Source organism: Procambarus clarkii, chromosome 28 (genome assembly GCF_040958095.1).
Source record: "Procambarus clarkii isolate CNS0578487 chromosome 28, FALCON_Pclarkii_2.0, whole genome shotgun sequence".
NCBI classification, from domain to species: domain Eukaryota; kingdom Metazoa; phylum Arthropoda; class Malacostraca; order Decapoda; family Cambaridae; genus Procambarus; species Procambarus clarkii.
Genome location: NC_091177.1, coordinates 40,359,933 through 40,376,605, shown reverse-complemented (window position 1 = coordinate 40,376,605; position 16,673 = coordinate 40,359,933). Strand labels below are relative to the sequence as shown.

Sequence of the window (16,673 nt, the reverse complement as noted above, 5' to 3'; positions counted from 1 at the left end):
TTGCCAGAGTCGTCCCTAAGATATCTTGATTCTGTCGTCCCCAAGATATCTTGCCAGAGTCATCCCCAAGATATCTTGCCAGAGTCGTCCCCCAAGATATCTTGCCAGAATCGTCTCCTGCCAGAGTCGTCCCCCAAGATATCTTGCCAGAATCGTCCCCTGCCAGAGTCGTTCCCAAGATATCTTGTCAGAGTCGTCCACACGATATCTTGGCAGAGTCGTCCCTAAGATATCGTGCCAGAATCGTCCCTAAGATATATTGCCAGAGTCATCCACAAGATATCTTGCCACAGTCGTCCCCCAAGATATCTTGCCACAGTTGTCGGAAAAACCGACACCATTTACTATTATTCAATACAATATGCAGATAACATTGCTGCTGTTTTGTAATAAAGAAATTAACTCACAGAAGAAGTGGCACACTATAAATTTGCTCCAGTAGAAAACAGGGGAAATCATTGCCACATGTCGTTATTAAATTCACCAACCAAATAATGAGAATTATTCTTAATACAGCAGTCTTTGGACTCTAAACATCATAAAATCATTTCACTTAAACCAACTTAATTATCAGTACCAAAAAAGAGTTAATGTTGGCCTTATAACCACTTTTTGATGCATTTGGACAAGATGCTGGATGAGTCAGTGGGGAGAGGGTTACAGGGAGTCACCATTTAATTTTAACAACAGTTGCTGAGGAAAATTGAGTTCCAATAATTTTCCCTTGGACAAAAGTGATATGGGTTGTAGAGTGCTCCCATTATCAACACCAACTTTTTCTACAATAAGGGAGGTGTTCTTACAGAAATCCATTTATTATCTTTACATTCCTGGCCAGTTATGCTTGTTAGGCTAAACCGGTTAGAACACGAGACAGCGACCAAACCAGGGTGAGCAATATTCTCATTACTTTATTTAAATAATTACAATATTCCCCTGATATAGCTGTAATCTTAGGATTACTGCTAGTATTTGCGAGTGTCATTGACAGGTGTAATTGTAGAGGAAGAAGAATTATAGCTAGTTACCTAGTACTCCAGTACATGAATTGAGGTCAACCTCCCATTTTAGTTAATAATATGTGTAGTCTAATATATTGAAGTGAATGTTTACTATCCAATAATTTATATTGATGACTACATAAATAAACCATAATCCCCTCAGAATGTGTGTGTGCAGAATGTGTGTGTAACGATACAATCCATTTTAAACATCAAACAGTTTGCTATTCAAAAATATAAATTAATGTAAAATATAAATTACTATTTCAATTAATATAAACTAAATAAATATAAATCTCACAGATCATTTTCCCCACATTTGTGGTCCTTGGTACCTAGATCATATTTATGATCAATAACAAGAACTAGTGCCATAAATAATTTAACAAATAATTAGCAGAAGAAACAGAATGATAATAAAATAACAAAATTATAATTATTGCCAGTCACAAGACCGGCGGCGTGCGACCCGCCAGACCACACGAGCCTCAGCAGTTTCACTGAAGTATCACCCACCAAATTCGTGACATTTTAAATCCGTGGAGTAACAGCGCTTAAATTAAAAACAAGCCAAATTACGGCTACGACTTGGCCAGTTTATATACACTAAATCTGTCGTGTTTAATTTTTCCGAGGTCACTAATAACAGACTAAATAATACTAGAGGCTATTGAGAGGGTAACAACACCAATTGTGTATATAATTTCTCTTGAATAGAGAATTATTTAGCATAGAAATAATCCTAATTAAATATATATTGCACCAGTCCCATATTACCATGACTAGTTGAACTAATTTTTGTTCATCCTAGTCCCATTTATTACCATGGTCTAGTTGTACGACACTGAACAACCTAGCACCATTAATTAATGGTGCAGATCCTATTTTGGGTGTGAATTATACCAGCTCGAGTTGAGTTGTGTACCTATAACTTACCTATTTTTATAATTGTTTACCTATAATCATTGCACCTTTGAGAGTTAATTAATGTCTTCACCATCCTTGGGTAATTTTGTTGAGCTAACCTGATGGTGTTACCAGGGACACTGGATCATTACTCAAATCATTTGTGTGTATGATTATATATAATGTGTATTAATTTTAAGTGCTAATCTCTTTAAGAGGTAGGATTTTAGTCTAGGACTGCAAATTTTATCCTAGGCTACCACCATCAGTTCTTGTTCAACATTATGAGGAACCCAAGTAGAAGCCCGACAAGGCTTAACCAGGCAGTCAATATGGATACTGCAGGAAGAATGGAAAGGAACCTTCTAGGACATAAGGGTCACTTAACACAACAGATCAAGAAATGTGAGGATTTGTCACAACAATCTCCAGTTGATTATGCCAACTTAGAAAGCAATTATCAAGCAGCTGTTAAGTAAATTTGAGCAAGTCAAAAGCCAAAAAGCGATATTTATGGCTGAATGTGCCAACACCAGTTTATCAGAAACAGAAATAGACGATGTTATGGTTGATCTGGCGATTTATGAAGATCAAACTCAGGCCATGTTAAAGCCTTCGTCAAAATAATTGTCCAGAACAAGGCAACGTCAACAGTTTCATCTAATCTGAATCAAGCTGAAGCTCAACTCTCTCCAATTAATTTACACACTTTCTCAAGAAAAGACGAGGAAGATTTGGATGAATTTTAGAACAAATTGGTAGACCTTGTGGACTCAAAACCATCTTTACGCAAGAGTAGTAAATTCTCTTATCTACAAGGTCAATTATCAGGTGAAGCTAAATCAGTAGTATCCCATCTGAGGTTACCTAACGAGGGCTATGACCTCGCAGTATAACTCCTCAAGGGTAATTATGCTGATCCAGAAGTAAGAACTTCACACCTAGTTCATGAGCTGTTGCATTTACCCTCACCGGAAGCTTCAGTTGATTCTCAGCAAGTATTTAAGCTGGAGGTAGAGTCCATGATCAAGGTCCTCAGCCTAACAGCCAATACAACCGAAGCTGAGTGGGTCTTGAAAATAATTGTCTAGTAGAAAATACCTAGGGACATGTTGAGACAAATGAGTGTTTACTAGAATATAAGTATTTTATCCTTAAATGAAATATCTGAGGGTTTACGTTCAGTAATTCATCAACTACATACACATGACAAATTAAAACCATCAAGTAAACATTTAGGAACCAACAATAGTCAACCACAGAGTACCAAAAGTACACCAAACAAATTTAATCAATCTATTTCCACACCAAAGTGGAAGAGTGGCAGTGTGGGCATATATGCAGTGGGTCCCTCCAAGCCAATAGTTATGGTGTCAACCAAGACGAAGACACCAAAGGATACAGCAAGCTATGGAACATGTTTGTTTTGCCAAGAGAAACATTCATTGTACCACTGCACCAATTTTCCTGATGAAGACGCCCGTGTGACCGACTCAAAGATTTGCAACATTGCACGAGGTGCCTCAGGAAACACAACATCAACACCTGTGAGACCCAATTACACACCTGTAATAGGTGTAACAAGGGTCTGCATCATGCAGCATTGTGCGGAGACACAAAAATAAAGTCTCCAGACCCCAAGGTGGAAAATGACATTCCCACCACAGTACAGTACTGCTCGGTGCGACAGAAAGTTAGTGTCCTATCGGCAAAGTCGCAAAATAAGATGATCTACAATTAAAGCATGTAACCCAGGTGAAATTGAATATTTCGAGGTTCCTACCTGATACAGGTCCTCAAGTTTACCAGGTGGTACAGCCATCAGTACGATTAGGCAGCTACGTGTATCAAGTACCAGTCATTGTGGTGGACACAATTCCAATAAACCTTGGAAGGTCTGAGAGCTACTGCCAAATTCCTAAGAAATAGAGGAATAAAATTGGCAGATAAAATTCAGTCTGATCACCTCACCAACATAAGAATCCTTGTAGGTGCACACTACTACCACCAATTCATCACTAGCCCAAATAAATATCATGGTGTAAACCTGGTAAATTCTTCAGGAGGCAAATTCTTCACGGGCCCAGTATTAAGCCTGAGGAGACCTATGCCTGTAGACAAACAATACCAATAAAAATCAAAATTTGTCAGCTGATTATACAACTCTAGTAACATTATACTAAGGAAATTACAGCTGACTACAACAATAGAGGTTGATCTTGATATCATTATTTAAAGCTGAAGATGTGTTCATGAGGCCTGAGTGGCAAATCAGTGAACAGTAGCCTAAGCAGCTACAAGTCACTGTGACCAATGTCACTGAACCCACTGCAGTCTCATAACTATACTTGAGTTTAATGATTAACTATCCAATCCTCTGAATCAACTAACCAAATTAAAACCCAATTTGTCAGCTAAATAAATTCCAGCAAGTAAGCACAAGGGAGCATGACTGACTATATAAATCCGACGACTGATTTTGATACATTTACTATTTAATCAAAATGTATTCCATGGGCCTCAGTGTTTTTATATCATTGACCAGTTACCTGAACAAGCTTCAAGTCAATACAAGTAATGTCACTGTTCCCACTGCAGTCCCAGAATCATACTTGACTGTAGTAATTGATCACAGTCAATCTACTGGGCCCAATAAAATGTAAATAGGCTAGAATTTTAGCCTCCCAAGTGTTAGCAGGGAAATGAAATCGCCTAAAAATTCAAACTCCTGCAACTCTAGTATGGGACATCCGACCTGTACGAACTGACGCACAAATGTGTGATTACTAACTACCAACATCAAATTAATCATTGAAGGAGGATCTGTGTTTGTCTGTTATAAATACTGGACTTTTGACCCATGGTCGGCCCCCTAGGAATTATGTCAGAAAAAACGAAAAAATTATGTCATGAATTATGTCATTAAATTATGAAATTATGTCAGAAAAAACTGTCACCATTTATTAATATTCATTACAATATGCAGATAATATAAACAAATTAACTCATAGAAGAAGTGGCACAGTGGAAATTTCCTCCAGTAGAAAACAGGGGAAATCATTGCCACATGTCGTTATTAAATTCACCAACCAAATAATGAGACTTATTCTTAATACAGCAATCTTTTGACTCTAAACATCATAGAAACATTTTGCTTGAATAACTTAATTATTAGTACCAAAATAGAGTAAATGTAGGCCTTATAACCACTTCTTGATGCATTTGGACAAGATGCTGGATGAGTCAGTGGGGAGAGGATTACAGGGAGTCGCCATTTAATTTTAACAACAGTTGCTGAGGAAAATTGAGTTCCAATAATTTTCCCTTGGACAAAAGTGTTATGGGTTGTAAAGTGCTCCCATTATCAACACCAACTTCGTCTACAATAAGGGAGGTGTGTCCTTACCGAAACCCATTTATTATCTTTATATTCCTGGCCAGTTATGTTAGGCTAAACCAGATAGAACACGAGACAGCGACCAAACCAGAGTGAGCAATATTCTCATCACTTTATTTAAATAATTACAATATTCCCCTGATATAGCTGAAATCTTAGGATTACTGCTAGTATTTGCGAGTGTCCTTTGACAGGTGTAATTGAAGAGGAAGAAAATTAAAACCAGTTACTAAGTACGTCAGTACAGGAGTTGAGGACAGCCTCACCCACAAAGTGTATCGACTCACGTGTTCCATATCCATATCTGGTTGTCTAGGATATAACAACGATACAGATAAGGCCTTCCTACTTTAGTTAATAATATATGTAATCTAATATTGTAGTAAATGTCTACTAACCCAAAAATTATATTGATAACTACATAAATACACCATAATCCCCCCAGAATGTGTGTAGGAAAACGATTTGTGGGATTCTAAATTATACAACCCACTTTAAACATCAAACAATTTGCTATCGAAAATTATAAATTAACGTAAAATACAAATTAATATATAAATTAATATAAACTACGTGTAAATCTCACAGGATATTTTCCCCACAACAGTCGTCCCCAAGATATCTTGCCACAGTCGTCCCCAAGATATCTTGCCACAGTCGTACCCAAGATATCTTGCCACAGTCGTACCCAAGATATCTTGCCACAGTCGTACACAAGATATCTTGCCACAGTCGTACCCAAGATATCTTGCCACAGTCGTACCCAAGATATCTTGCCACAGTCGTACCCAAGATATCTTGCCACAGTCGTACCCAAGATATCTTGCCACAGTCGTGCCCAAGATATCTTGCCACAGTCGTACACAAGATATCTTGCCACAGTCGTACACAAGATATCTTGCCACAGTCGTACCCAAGATATCTTGCCACAGTCGTACCCAAGATATCTTGCCACAGTCGTACCCAAGATATCTTGCCACAGTCGTACCCAAGATATCTTGCCACAGTCGTACCCAAGATATCTTGCCACAGTCGTACCCAAGATATCTTGCCACAGTCGTACCCAAGATATCTTGCCACAGTCGTACCCAAGATATCTTGCCACAGTCGTACCCTAGATATCTTGCCACAGTCGTACCCAAGATATCTTGCCACAGTCGTGCCCAAGATATCTTGCCACAGTCGTACCCAAGATATCTTGCCACAGTCGTCCCCAAGATATCTTGCCACAGTCGTACACAAGATATCTTGCCACAGTCGTACACAAGATATCTTGCCACAGTCGTGCCCAAGATATCTTGCCACAGTCGTACCCAAGATATCTTGCCACAGTCGTACCCAAGATATCTTGCCACAGTCGTGCCCAAGAAAGAACCATCTTAAGGTTCTCTTTCTCTCAATGTTGTTATTATTACTTGTTCTAATATTGTTCCTAATTTTTTAAGATCGTATCTCGATGTTTATTACAGGAAGAAAATCGTTATCACGAAGACATATTTGGCGTCCGTCTGCAGAAGTGATGACCGAGCGAGGAGACCAGACCAGTGGTGTACACGGTGTGCAAGACCAGACCAGTGGTGCACACGGTGTGCAAGACTAGACCAGTGGTGTACACGGTGTGCAAGACCAGACCAGTGGTGTACACGGTGTGCAAGACCAGACCAGTGGTGTACACGGTGTGCAAGACTAGACCAGTGGTGTACACGGTGTACAAGACCAGACCAGTGGTGTACACGGTGTGCAAGACCAGACCAGTGGTGTACACGGTGTACAAGACCAGACCAGTGGTGTACACGGTGTGCAAGACCAGACCAGTGGTGTACACGGTGTGCAAGACTAGACCAGTGGTGTACACGGTGTGCAAGACCAGACCAGTGGTGTACACGGTGTGCAAGACCAGACCAGTGGTGTACACGGTGTGCAAGACCAGACCAGTGGTGTACACGGTGTGCAAGACCAGACCAGTGGTGTACACGGTGTGCAAGACCAGACCAGTGGTGTACACGGTGTACAAGACCAGACCAGTGGTGTACACGGTGTGCAAGACTAGACCAGTGGTGTACACGGTGTGCAAGACCAGACCAGTGGTGTACACGGTGTGCAAGACTAGACCAGTGGTGTACACGGTGTGCAAGACCAGACCAGTGGTGTACACGGTGTGCAAGACTAGACCAGTGGTGTACACGGTGTGCAAGACCAGACCAGTGGTGTACACGGTGTGCAAGACCAGACCAGTGGTGTACACGGTGTGCAAGACCAGACCAGTGGTGTACACGGTGTGCAAGACTAGACCAGTGGTGTACACGGTGTGCAAGACTAGACCAGTGGTGTACACGGTGTGCAAGACCAGACCAGTGGTGTACACGGTGTGCAAGACCAGACCAGTGGTGTACACGGTGTGCAAGACCAGACCAGTGGTGTACACGGTGTACAAGACCAGACCAGTGGTGTACACGGTGTGCAAGACCAGACCAGTGGTGTACACGGTGTGCAAGACCAGACCAGTGGTGTACACGGTGTGCAAGACCAGACCAGTGGTGTACACGGTGTGCAAGACTAGACCAGTGGTGTACACGGTGTACAAGACCAGACCAGTGGTGTACACGGTGTACAAGACCAGACCAGTGGTGTACACGGTGTACAAGACCAGACCAGTGGTGTACACGGTGTACAAGACCAGACCAGTGGTGTACACGGTGTGCAAGACTAGACCAGTGGTGTACACGGTGTGCAAGACCAGACCAGTGGTGTACACGGTGTGCAAGACCAGACCAGTGGTGTACACGGTGTACAAGACCAGACCAGTGGTGTACACGGTGTACAAGACCAGACCAGTGGTGTACACGGTGTACAAGACCAGACCAGTGGTGTACACGGTGTGCAAGACTAGACCAGTGGTGTACACGGTGTGCAAGACCAGACCAGTGGTGTACACGGTGTGCAAGACCAGACCAGTGGTGTACACGGTGTACAAGACCAGACCAGTGGTGTACACGGTGTACAAGACCAGACCAGTGGTGTACACGGTGTACAAGACCAGACCAGTGGTGTACACGGTGTGCAAGACTAGACCAGTGGTGTACACGGTGTGCAAGACCAGACCAGTGGTGTACACGGTGTACAAGACCAGACCAGTGGTGTACACGGTGTGCAAGACCAGACCAGTGGTGTACACGGTGTACAAGACCAGACCAGTGGTGTACACGGTGTGCAAGACCAGACCAGTGGTGTACACGGTGTGCAAGACTAGACCAGTGGTGTACACGGTGTACAAGACCAGACCAGTGGTGTACACGGTGTACAAGACCAGACCAGTGGTGTACACGGTGTACAAGACCAGACCAGTGGTGTACACGGTGTACAAGACCAGACCAGTGGTGTACACGGTGTGCAAGACTAGACCAGTGGTGTACACGGTGTGCAAGACCAGACCAGTGGTGTACACGGTGTGCAAGACCAGACCAGTGGTGTACACGGTGTGCAAGACTAGACCAGTGCTGTACACGGTGTACAAGACCAGACCAGTGGTGTACACGGTGTACAAGACCAGACCAGTGGTGTACACAGTGTGCAAGACCAGACCAGTGCTGTACACGGTGTACAAGACCAGACCAGTGGTGTACACGGTGTACAAGACCAGACCAGTGGTGTACACGGTGTACAAGACCAGACCAGTGGTGTACACGGTGTACAAGACTAGACCAGTGGTGTACACGGTGTACAAGACCAGACCAGTGGTGTACACGGTGTGCAAGACCAGACCAGTGGTGTACACGGTGTACAAGACCAGACCAGTGGTGCACACGGTGTACAAGACCAGACCAGTGGTGTACACGGTGTACAAGACCAGACCAGTGGTGCACACGGTGTACAAGACCAGACCAGTGGTGTACACGGTGTACAAGACCAGACCAGTGGTGTACACGGTGTACAAGACCAGACCAGTGGTGTACACGGTGTACAAGACCAGACCAGTGGTGTACACGGTGTACAAGACCAGACCAGTGGTGTACACGGTGTACAAGACCAGACCAGTGGTGTACACGGTGTGCAAGACCAGACCGGGACTTAGTTATATTAAGCTAGATTAGGTTAGGTTAGGTTAGGTAAGTTAGTCTTGATAATTTTTCTGTTAGTTTTAACTCAAGTAAAAAAACATTATATATAATACAATGGAAAGGTTTATCATTCCATGCTATTTTTTTTTAATATAGTATTTCATGAAAATTTGGTCTGTTAGGCAACTTGGGCAGTAGGTACAAGAAACAGTTTCAATCAAGTGAGACACAAGGATAGCTGGGAGTCTGCTGTACCTGGAGTCTGCTGTACCTGGAGTCTGCAGTACCTGGAGTCTACTGTACCTGGAGTCTGCTGTACCTGGAGTCTGCAGTACCTGGAGTCTGCAGTGCCTGGAGTCTGCTGTACCTGGAGTCTGCAGTACCTGGAGTCTGCAGTGCCTGGAGTCTGCAGTACCTGGAGTCTGCAGTACCTGGAGTCTGCTGTACCAGGAGTCTGCAGTGCCTGAAGTCTGCACTACCTGGAGTCTGCAGTGCCTGGAGTCTGCAGTGCCTGGAGTCTACAGTGCCTGGAGTCTACAGTACCTGGAGTCTGCAGTACCTGGAGTCTGCAGTACCTGGAGTCTGCAGTACCTGAAGTCTGCAGTACCTGGAGTCTGCTGTACCTCGAGTCTGCTGTACCTGGAGTCTGCAGTACCATAAGTCTGCAGTACCTGGAGTCTGCAGTACCTGGAGTCTGCAGTCCCTGGAGTCTACAGTGCCTGGAGTCTGCAGTGCCTGAAGTCTGCAGTGCCTGGAGTCTGCTGTACCTGGAGTCTGCTGTACCTGGAGTCTGCAGTACCATAAGTCTGCAGTACCTGGAGTCTGCTGTAAAGGAGTCTGCAGTGCCTGGAGTCTGCTGTACCTGGAGTCTGCTGTACCTGGAGTCTGCAGTACCATAAGTCTGCAGTACCTGGAGTCTGCTGTACCTGGAGTCTGCAGTACCATAAGTCTGCAGTACCTGGAGTCTGCTGTACCTGGAGTCTGCAGTGCCTGGAGTCTGCAGTGCCTGAAGTCTGCAGTGCCTGGAGTCTGCTGTACCTCGAGTCTGCTGTACCTCGAGTCTGCAGTACCATAAGTCTGCAGTACCTGGAGTCTGCTGTACCTGGAGTCTGCAGTGCCTGGAGTCTGCTGTACCTGGAGTCTGCTGTACCTGGAGTCTGCAGTACCTGGAGTCTGCAGTGCCTGGAGTCTGCAGTGCCTGGAGTCTGCTGTACCTGGAGTCTGCTGTACCTGGAGTCTGCAGTACCTGGAGTCTGCAGTGCCTGGAGTCTGCAGTACCTCGAGTCTGCAGTACCTGGAGTCTGCTGTACCTGGAGTCTGCAGTACCTGGAGTCTGCAGTACCTGGAGTCTGCAGTACCTGGAGTCTGCAGTACCATAAGTCTGCAGTACCTGGAGTCTGCAGTACCATAAGTCTGCAGTACCATAAGTCTGCAGTACCTGGAGTCTGCTGTACCTGGAGTCTGCTGTACCTGGGGTCTGCAGTACCTGGAGTCTGCAGTACCTGGAGTCTGCTGTACCTGGGGTCTGCAGTACCTGGAGTCTGCAGTACCTGGAGTCTGCAGTACCTGGAGTCTGCTGTACCTGGAGTCTGCAGTGCCTGGAGTCTGCAGTGCCTGGAGTCTGCAGTACCTGGTGTCTGCAGTACCTGGAGTCTGCAGTACCTGGAGTCTGCAGTACCTGGTGTCTGCAGTACCTGGAGTCTGCTGTACCTGGGGTCTGCAGTACCTGGAGTCTGCAGTACCTGGAGTCTGCAGTACCTGGAGTCTGCTGTACCTGGAGTCTGCAGTACCTGGAGTCTGCAGTGCCTGGAGTCTGCTGTACCTGGAGTCTGCAGTGCCTGGAGTCTGCAGTGCCTGGAGTCTGCAGTACCTGGAGTCTGCGGTGCCTGGAGTCTGCAGTACCTGGAGTCTGCAGTACCTGGGGTCTGCAGTACCTGGAGTCTGCAGTGCCTGGAGTCTGCAATACCTGGAGTCTGCAGTACCTGGGGTCTGCAGTACCTGGAGTCTGCTGTACCTGGAGTCTGTAGTGCCTGGAGTCTGCAGTACCTGGTGTCTGCAGTACCTGGAGTCTGCAATACCTGGAGTCTGCAGTACCTGGAGTCTGCTGTACCTGGAGTCTGCAATACCTGGAGTCTGCAGTACCTGGAGTCTGCTGTACCTGGAGTCTGCAGTACCTGGAGTCTGCAGTGCCTGGAGTCTGCTGTACCTGGAGTCTGCAGTGCCTGGAGTCTGCAGTGCCTGGAGTCTGCAGTGCCTGGAGTCTGCAGTACCATAAGTCTGCAGTACCTGGAGTCTGCAGTACCATAAGTCTGCAGTACCTGGAGTCTGCAGTACCTGGAGTCTGCAGTACCTGGTGTCTGCAGTACCTGGAGTCTGCTGTACCTGGAGTCTGCTGTACCTGGAGTCTGCAGTGGCTGGAGTCTGCAGTGCCTGGAGTCTGCAGTACCTGGAGTCTGCAGTGCTTGGAGTCTGCAGTACCTGGAGTCTGCTGTACCTGGAGTCTGCAGTGCCTGGAGTCTGCAGTGCCTGGAGTCTGCTGTACCTGGAGTCTGCAGTGCCTGGAGTCTGCAGTGCCTGGAGTCTGCAGTACCTGGAGTCTGCAGTGCCTGGAGTCTGCAGTACCTGGAGTCTGCTGTACCTGGAGTCTGCAGTACCTGGAGTCTGCAGTACCTGGAGTCTGCAGTACCTGGTGTCTGCAGTACCTGGAGTCTGCTGTACCTGGAGTCTGCTGTACCTGGTGTCTGCAGTACCTGGAGTCTGCTGTACCTGGTGTCTGCAGTACCTGGAGTCTGCTGTACCTGGTGTCTGCAGTACCTGGAGTCTGCTGTACCTGGAGTCTGCTGTACCTGGAGTCTGCTGTACCTGGAGTCTGCAATACCTGGAGTCTGCAGTACCTGGAGTCTGCTGTACCTGGTGTCTGCAGTACCTGGAGTCTGCAGTACCTGGAGTCTGCAGTACCTGGAGTCTGCTGTACCTGGTGTCTGCAGTACCTGGAGTCTGCTGTACCTGGAGTCTGCAGTACCTGGAGTCTGCAGTACCTGGAGTCCGCTGTACCTGGAGTCTGCTGTACCTGGAGTCTGCAGTACCTGGAGTCTGCAGTACCTGGAGTCTGCTGTACCTGGAGTCTGTAGTACCTGGAGTCTGCAATACCTGGAGTCTGCAGTACCTGGAATCTGTAGTACCTGGAGTCTGCAGTACCTGGAGTCTGCAGTACCTGGAGTCTGCAGTACCTGGAGTCTGCAGTACCTGGAGTCTGCTGTACCTGGAGTCTGCAGTACCTGGAGTATGCAGTACCTGGAGTCTGCAGTACCTGGAGTCCGCTGTACCTGGAGTCTGCTGTACCTGGAGTCTGCAGTACCTGGAGTCTGCAGTACCTGGAGTCTGCAGTACTTGGAATCTGTAGTACCTGGAGTCTGCAATACCTGGAGTCTGCAGTACCTGGAGTCTGCAATACCTGGAGTCTGCAATACCTGGAGTCTGCAGTACCTGGAGTCTGCAGTACCTGGAGTCTGCTGTACCTGGAGTCTGCTGTACCTGGAGCTCTGCAGTACCTGGAGTCTGCAGTACCTGGAGTCTGCTGTACCTGGAGTCTGCAGTACCTGGAGTCTGCAGTACTTGGAGTCTGCAGTACCTGGAGTCTGCAGTACTTGGAGTCTGCAGTGCCTGGAGTCTGCTGTACCTGGAGTCTGCAGTACCTGGAGTCTGCAGTACCTGGAGTCTGCTGTACCTGGAGTCTGCAGTACCTGGAGTCTGCTGTACCTGGAGTCTGCAGTACTTGGAGTCTGCAGTGCCTGGAGTCTGCTGTACCTGGAGTCTGCTGTACCTGGAGTCTGCTGTACCTGGAGTCTGCTGTACCTGGAGTCTGCTGTACCTGGAGTCTGCAGTACCTGGAGTCTGCAGTACCTGGAGTCTGCAGTACTTGGAGTCTGCAGTACCTGGAGTCTGCTGTACCTGGAGTCTGCAGTACTTGGAGTCTGCAGTACCAGGAGTCTGCAGTACCTGGAGTCTGCTGTACCTGAAATCTGCTGTACCAGGAGTCTGCAGTACTTGGAGTCTGCTGTACCAGGAGTCTGCAGTACCTGGAATCTACTGTACCAGGAGTCTGCAGTACTTGGAGTCTGCTGTACCAGGAGTCTGCTGTACCTGGAATCTGCTGTACCAGGAGTCTGCAGTACTTGGAGTCTGCTGTACCAGGAGTCTGCAGTACTTGGAGTCTGCTGTACCAGGAGTCTGCAGTGTCAGGAGTCTGCAGTACCAGGAGTCTGCAGTACCATAAGTCTGCAGTACCTGGAGTCTGCTGTACCTGGAGTCTGCAGTACCTGGAGTCTGCTGTACCTGGAGTCTGCAGTACCTGGAGTCTGCAGTACCTGGAGTCTGCTGTACCTGGAGTCTGCTGTACCTGGAGTCTGCAGTACCTGGAGTCTGCTGTACCTGGAGTCTGCTGTACCTGGAGTCTGTTGTACCTGGAGTCTGCAGTACCTGGAATCTGCTGTACCTGGTGTCTGCAGTACCTGGAGTCTGCAGTCCTTGGAGTCTGCAGTACCTGGAGTCTGCTGTATCTGGAGTCTACAGTACCTGGAGTCTGCAGTACCTGGAGTCTGCTGTATCTGGAGTCTGCAGTACTTGGAGTCTGCAGTACCTGGAGTCTGCTGTACCTAGTGTCTGCTGTACCTAGAGTCTGCAGTACCTGGAGTCTGCTGTACCTAGTGTCTGCTGTACCTAGAGTCTGCAGTACCTGGAGTCTGCTGTACCTAGTGTCTGCAGTATCTGGAGTCTGCTGTACCTAGTGTCTGCAGTACCTGGAGTCTGCAGTACCTGGAGTCTGCTGTACCTAGAGTCTGCAGTACCTGGAGTCTGCTGTACCTAGTGTCTGCAGTACCTGGAGTCTGCTGTACCTAGTGTCTGCAGTACCTGGAGTCTGCAGTACCTGGAGTCTGCAGTACCTGGAGTCTGCTGTACCTAGTGTCTGCTGTACCTAGAGTCTGCTGTACCTGGAGTCTGCTGTACCTGGAGTCTGCTGTACCTGGAGTCTGCTGTACCTTGAGTCTGCTGTACCTAGTGTCTGCTATACCTAGAGTCTGCAGTACCTGGAGTCTGCTGTACCTGGAGTCTGCAGTACCTGGAGTCTGCTGTACCTTGAGTCTGCTGTACCTAGTGTCTGCTGTACCTGGAGTCTGCAGTACCTGGAGTCTGCTGTACCTAGTGTCTGCTGTACCTAGAGTCTGCAGTACCTGGAGTCTGCTGTACCTGGAGTCTGCTGTACCTGGAGTCTGCTGTACCTAGTGTCTGCTGTACCTGGAGACAACACAAAATATCGAGATCAAAGAAACGTGACACTGTTATAATAGAGGGAATTTTTATATTCTTAGGTAATGGACTTAGAGTATTTTACTTAGTAATTGATGAATATCTTAAGATGCATTTGATTATTTACGAAATATAGCACTTGGTAATTTTTGTAATAAATTGTTTATATTTTTATATATTAAATATATGTATAAAAATGCTTCGTGTTTGTTTATAAATTCCTATATATTCATGTAGCTAAAAGTAAATTAAGTCATAGAACACACGTGTATTTTTTGTTAGGCTTAAGCCCTATCATGTGCTGGTGAGTTATAGATTATTGATTACTGTCCAACAACCAAAAATACTTTCGAGCAGAACATTGTTCATTCCACTGGGGACAGGAAGCCTGTGTGTATATACAATCTAGGCTTACAGCGAGGTCATCATCGAGGTGGAACTATTGACCCTCCCCAGGAGGCCTTTACCACAACTGGTCACTAACTGCCAGGAACTTATTTACTGCCAAGTGATCAGAGACATATAGTGAAATGATACTTGCCCAACCATTTATTTTCCACCCGGGAACTGAACCCGGGATACTGTGATAATATCCACTATCTTATTAATATCAACCTATGGACCTATTGGCTCATAGGCTGCAGCTCTTATTTTTACCCACCCAATCCCATTCATATGTTTATCATTGTACTTCACTTCACTTCACCTCTCTGCTGCCTATATATATGCCCAGATCTATGTATTTATAACTCACTCTTCTGATGTATTATTAAATACGAAAGTATTGCGACCCTCTCTTGCATTGCATCCTTTTGTGTAGTGTACTTCTTGTAGTACACCGTCTATTGAATGTTGCTGGCGCTGTAGAAAATACACAGACTGGATTTCTTGGCTTTATTAGTTGTGGTAGAATAAATATCCAGCACACTAGGGTCCAGTCCTGCCTCTAGCTGAGTCTGTGAGGTACTGGCCCGCTTACTAGGAAGGCGGCGACTGCCTGCTCTGAGGAATGACGTCATGAGACTTACTGGCTTCCGGATTAACTACTCACCAACCGACTTAGAATTTAAAGGCCAACACTGCTCGTACACTCTCCCAAATCAACATCCTTTGACGACAATCTCTGGCTAGCTAGTTACAATGATAATGAAGGACCCTTGGTGGCAAAAATAATTGCTTACATACATAGTTTCAGAATAAATATTAAAGATTTGATTAAGTGTGTATAATACTAATACCACTTGGCATATGCACAAAAATTAGATCATAATTGACTCAGTGAAATATTATGGTAACAATGCATCAACTAGAGCAAGAGCATGGACATGAGCATGTCTTAAGCATTAGGTATGAACAATACAACTCAAGTATTGTCTAGACAAAATAATCAACATCTTGTATCAATGGCATATGCTTGGAAAATAATAAATTACAATTATCTGCATAACTGGAACAAGAGTTATGACTTAACAACCACAGTGAATCTTATGATTAGATAACAAGATAAAACGAATTATGTACAATATTTACAAGGTATATACAAAAACTGGACCGAGAAGGCTAACATCTTAGTGATAGCAATCCAGAATCACTGGCCTCAATGTGGTTGCTAGAACAATAATGAAACTCTTGAAGACATACACTGTAAAAATGCAAATAGCACAGTAAGCTTCTCAATGCATCTGAATTAGAACACAAAACTTAGTTGAAAGAAGTATACAGTATATACATTATTCAGTGATAATGAGATACACGGGGTAGAGTTACCAGAATAACTGCAGGATGCACTTAATTATAAATTTTGCAAATGTCAACCTGTAATTCCTGCAAAGCACTATACAACTCTGACTTTGACTAGAGATCAGGAACAGGTAAAACTGCATGTGACCAGGTGTCATCTGAATTATCAATCTCGTTAGCATCTAGCCAATGGACATGTGGTGAGTGTACAGTTGAAACTAAAGGTCTAGATCTAAGATTATATATACTGGCATGGGGTAACTC

At 45.7% G+C, this 16,673-nt stretch overlaps 1 protein-coding gene across 1 annotated transcript in view; it reads left to right on the top strand.

The window, feature by feature from the left end:
- LOC123755062 (nitric oxide synthase, salivary gland-like) overlaps positions 1–6,899 on the top strand; it is a 199,410-nt gene extending 192,511 nt beyond the window's left edge. The window contains exon 26 of the mRNA XM_069332947.1: positions 6,774–6,899. Coding sequence (XP_069189048.1) covers positions 6,774–6,824 — 51 coding nt within the window. The 3' untranslated portion in view covers positions 6,825–6,899. The remainder of the gene's footprint in view (positions 1–6,773) is intronic.
- The last annotated feature ends 9,774 nt before the right edge of the window (positions 6,900–16,673 follow it).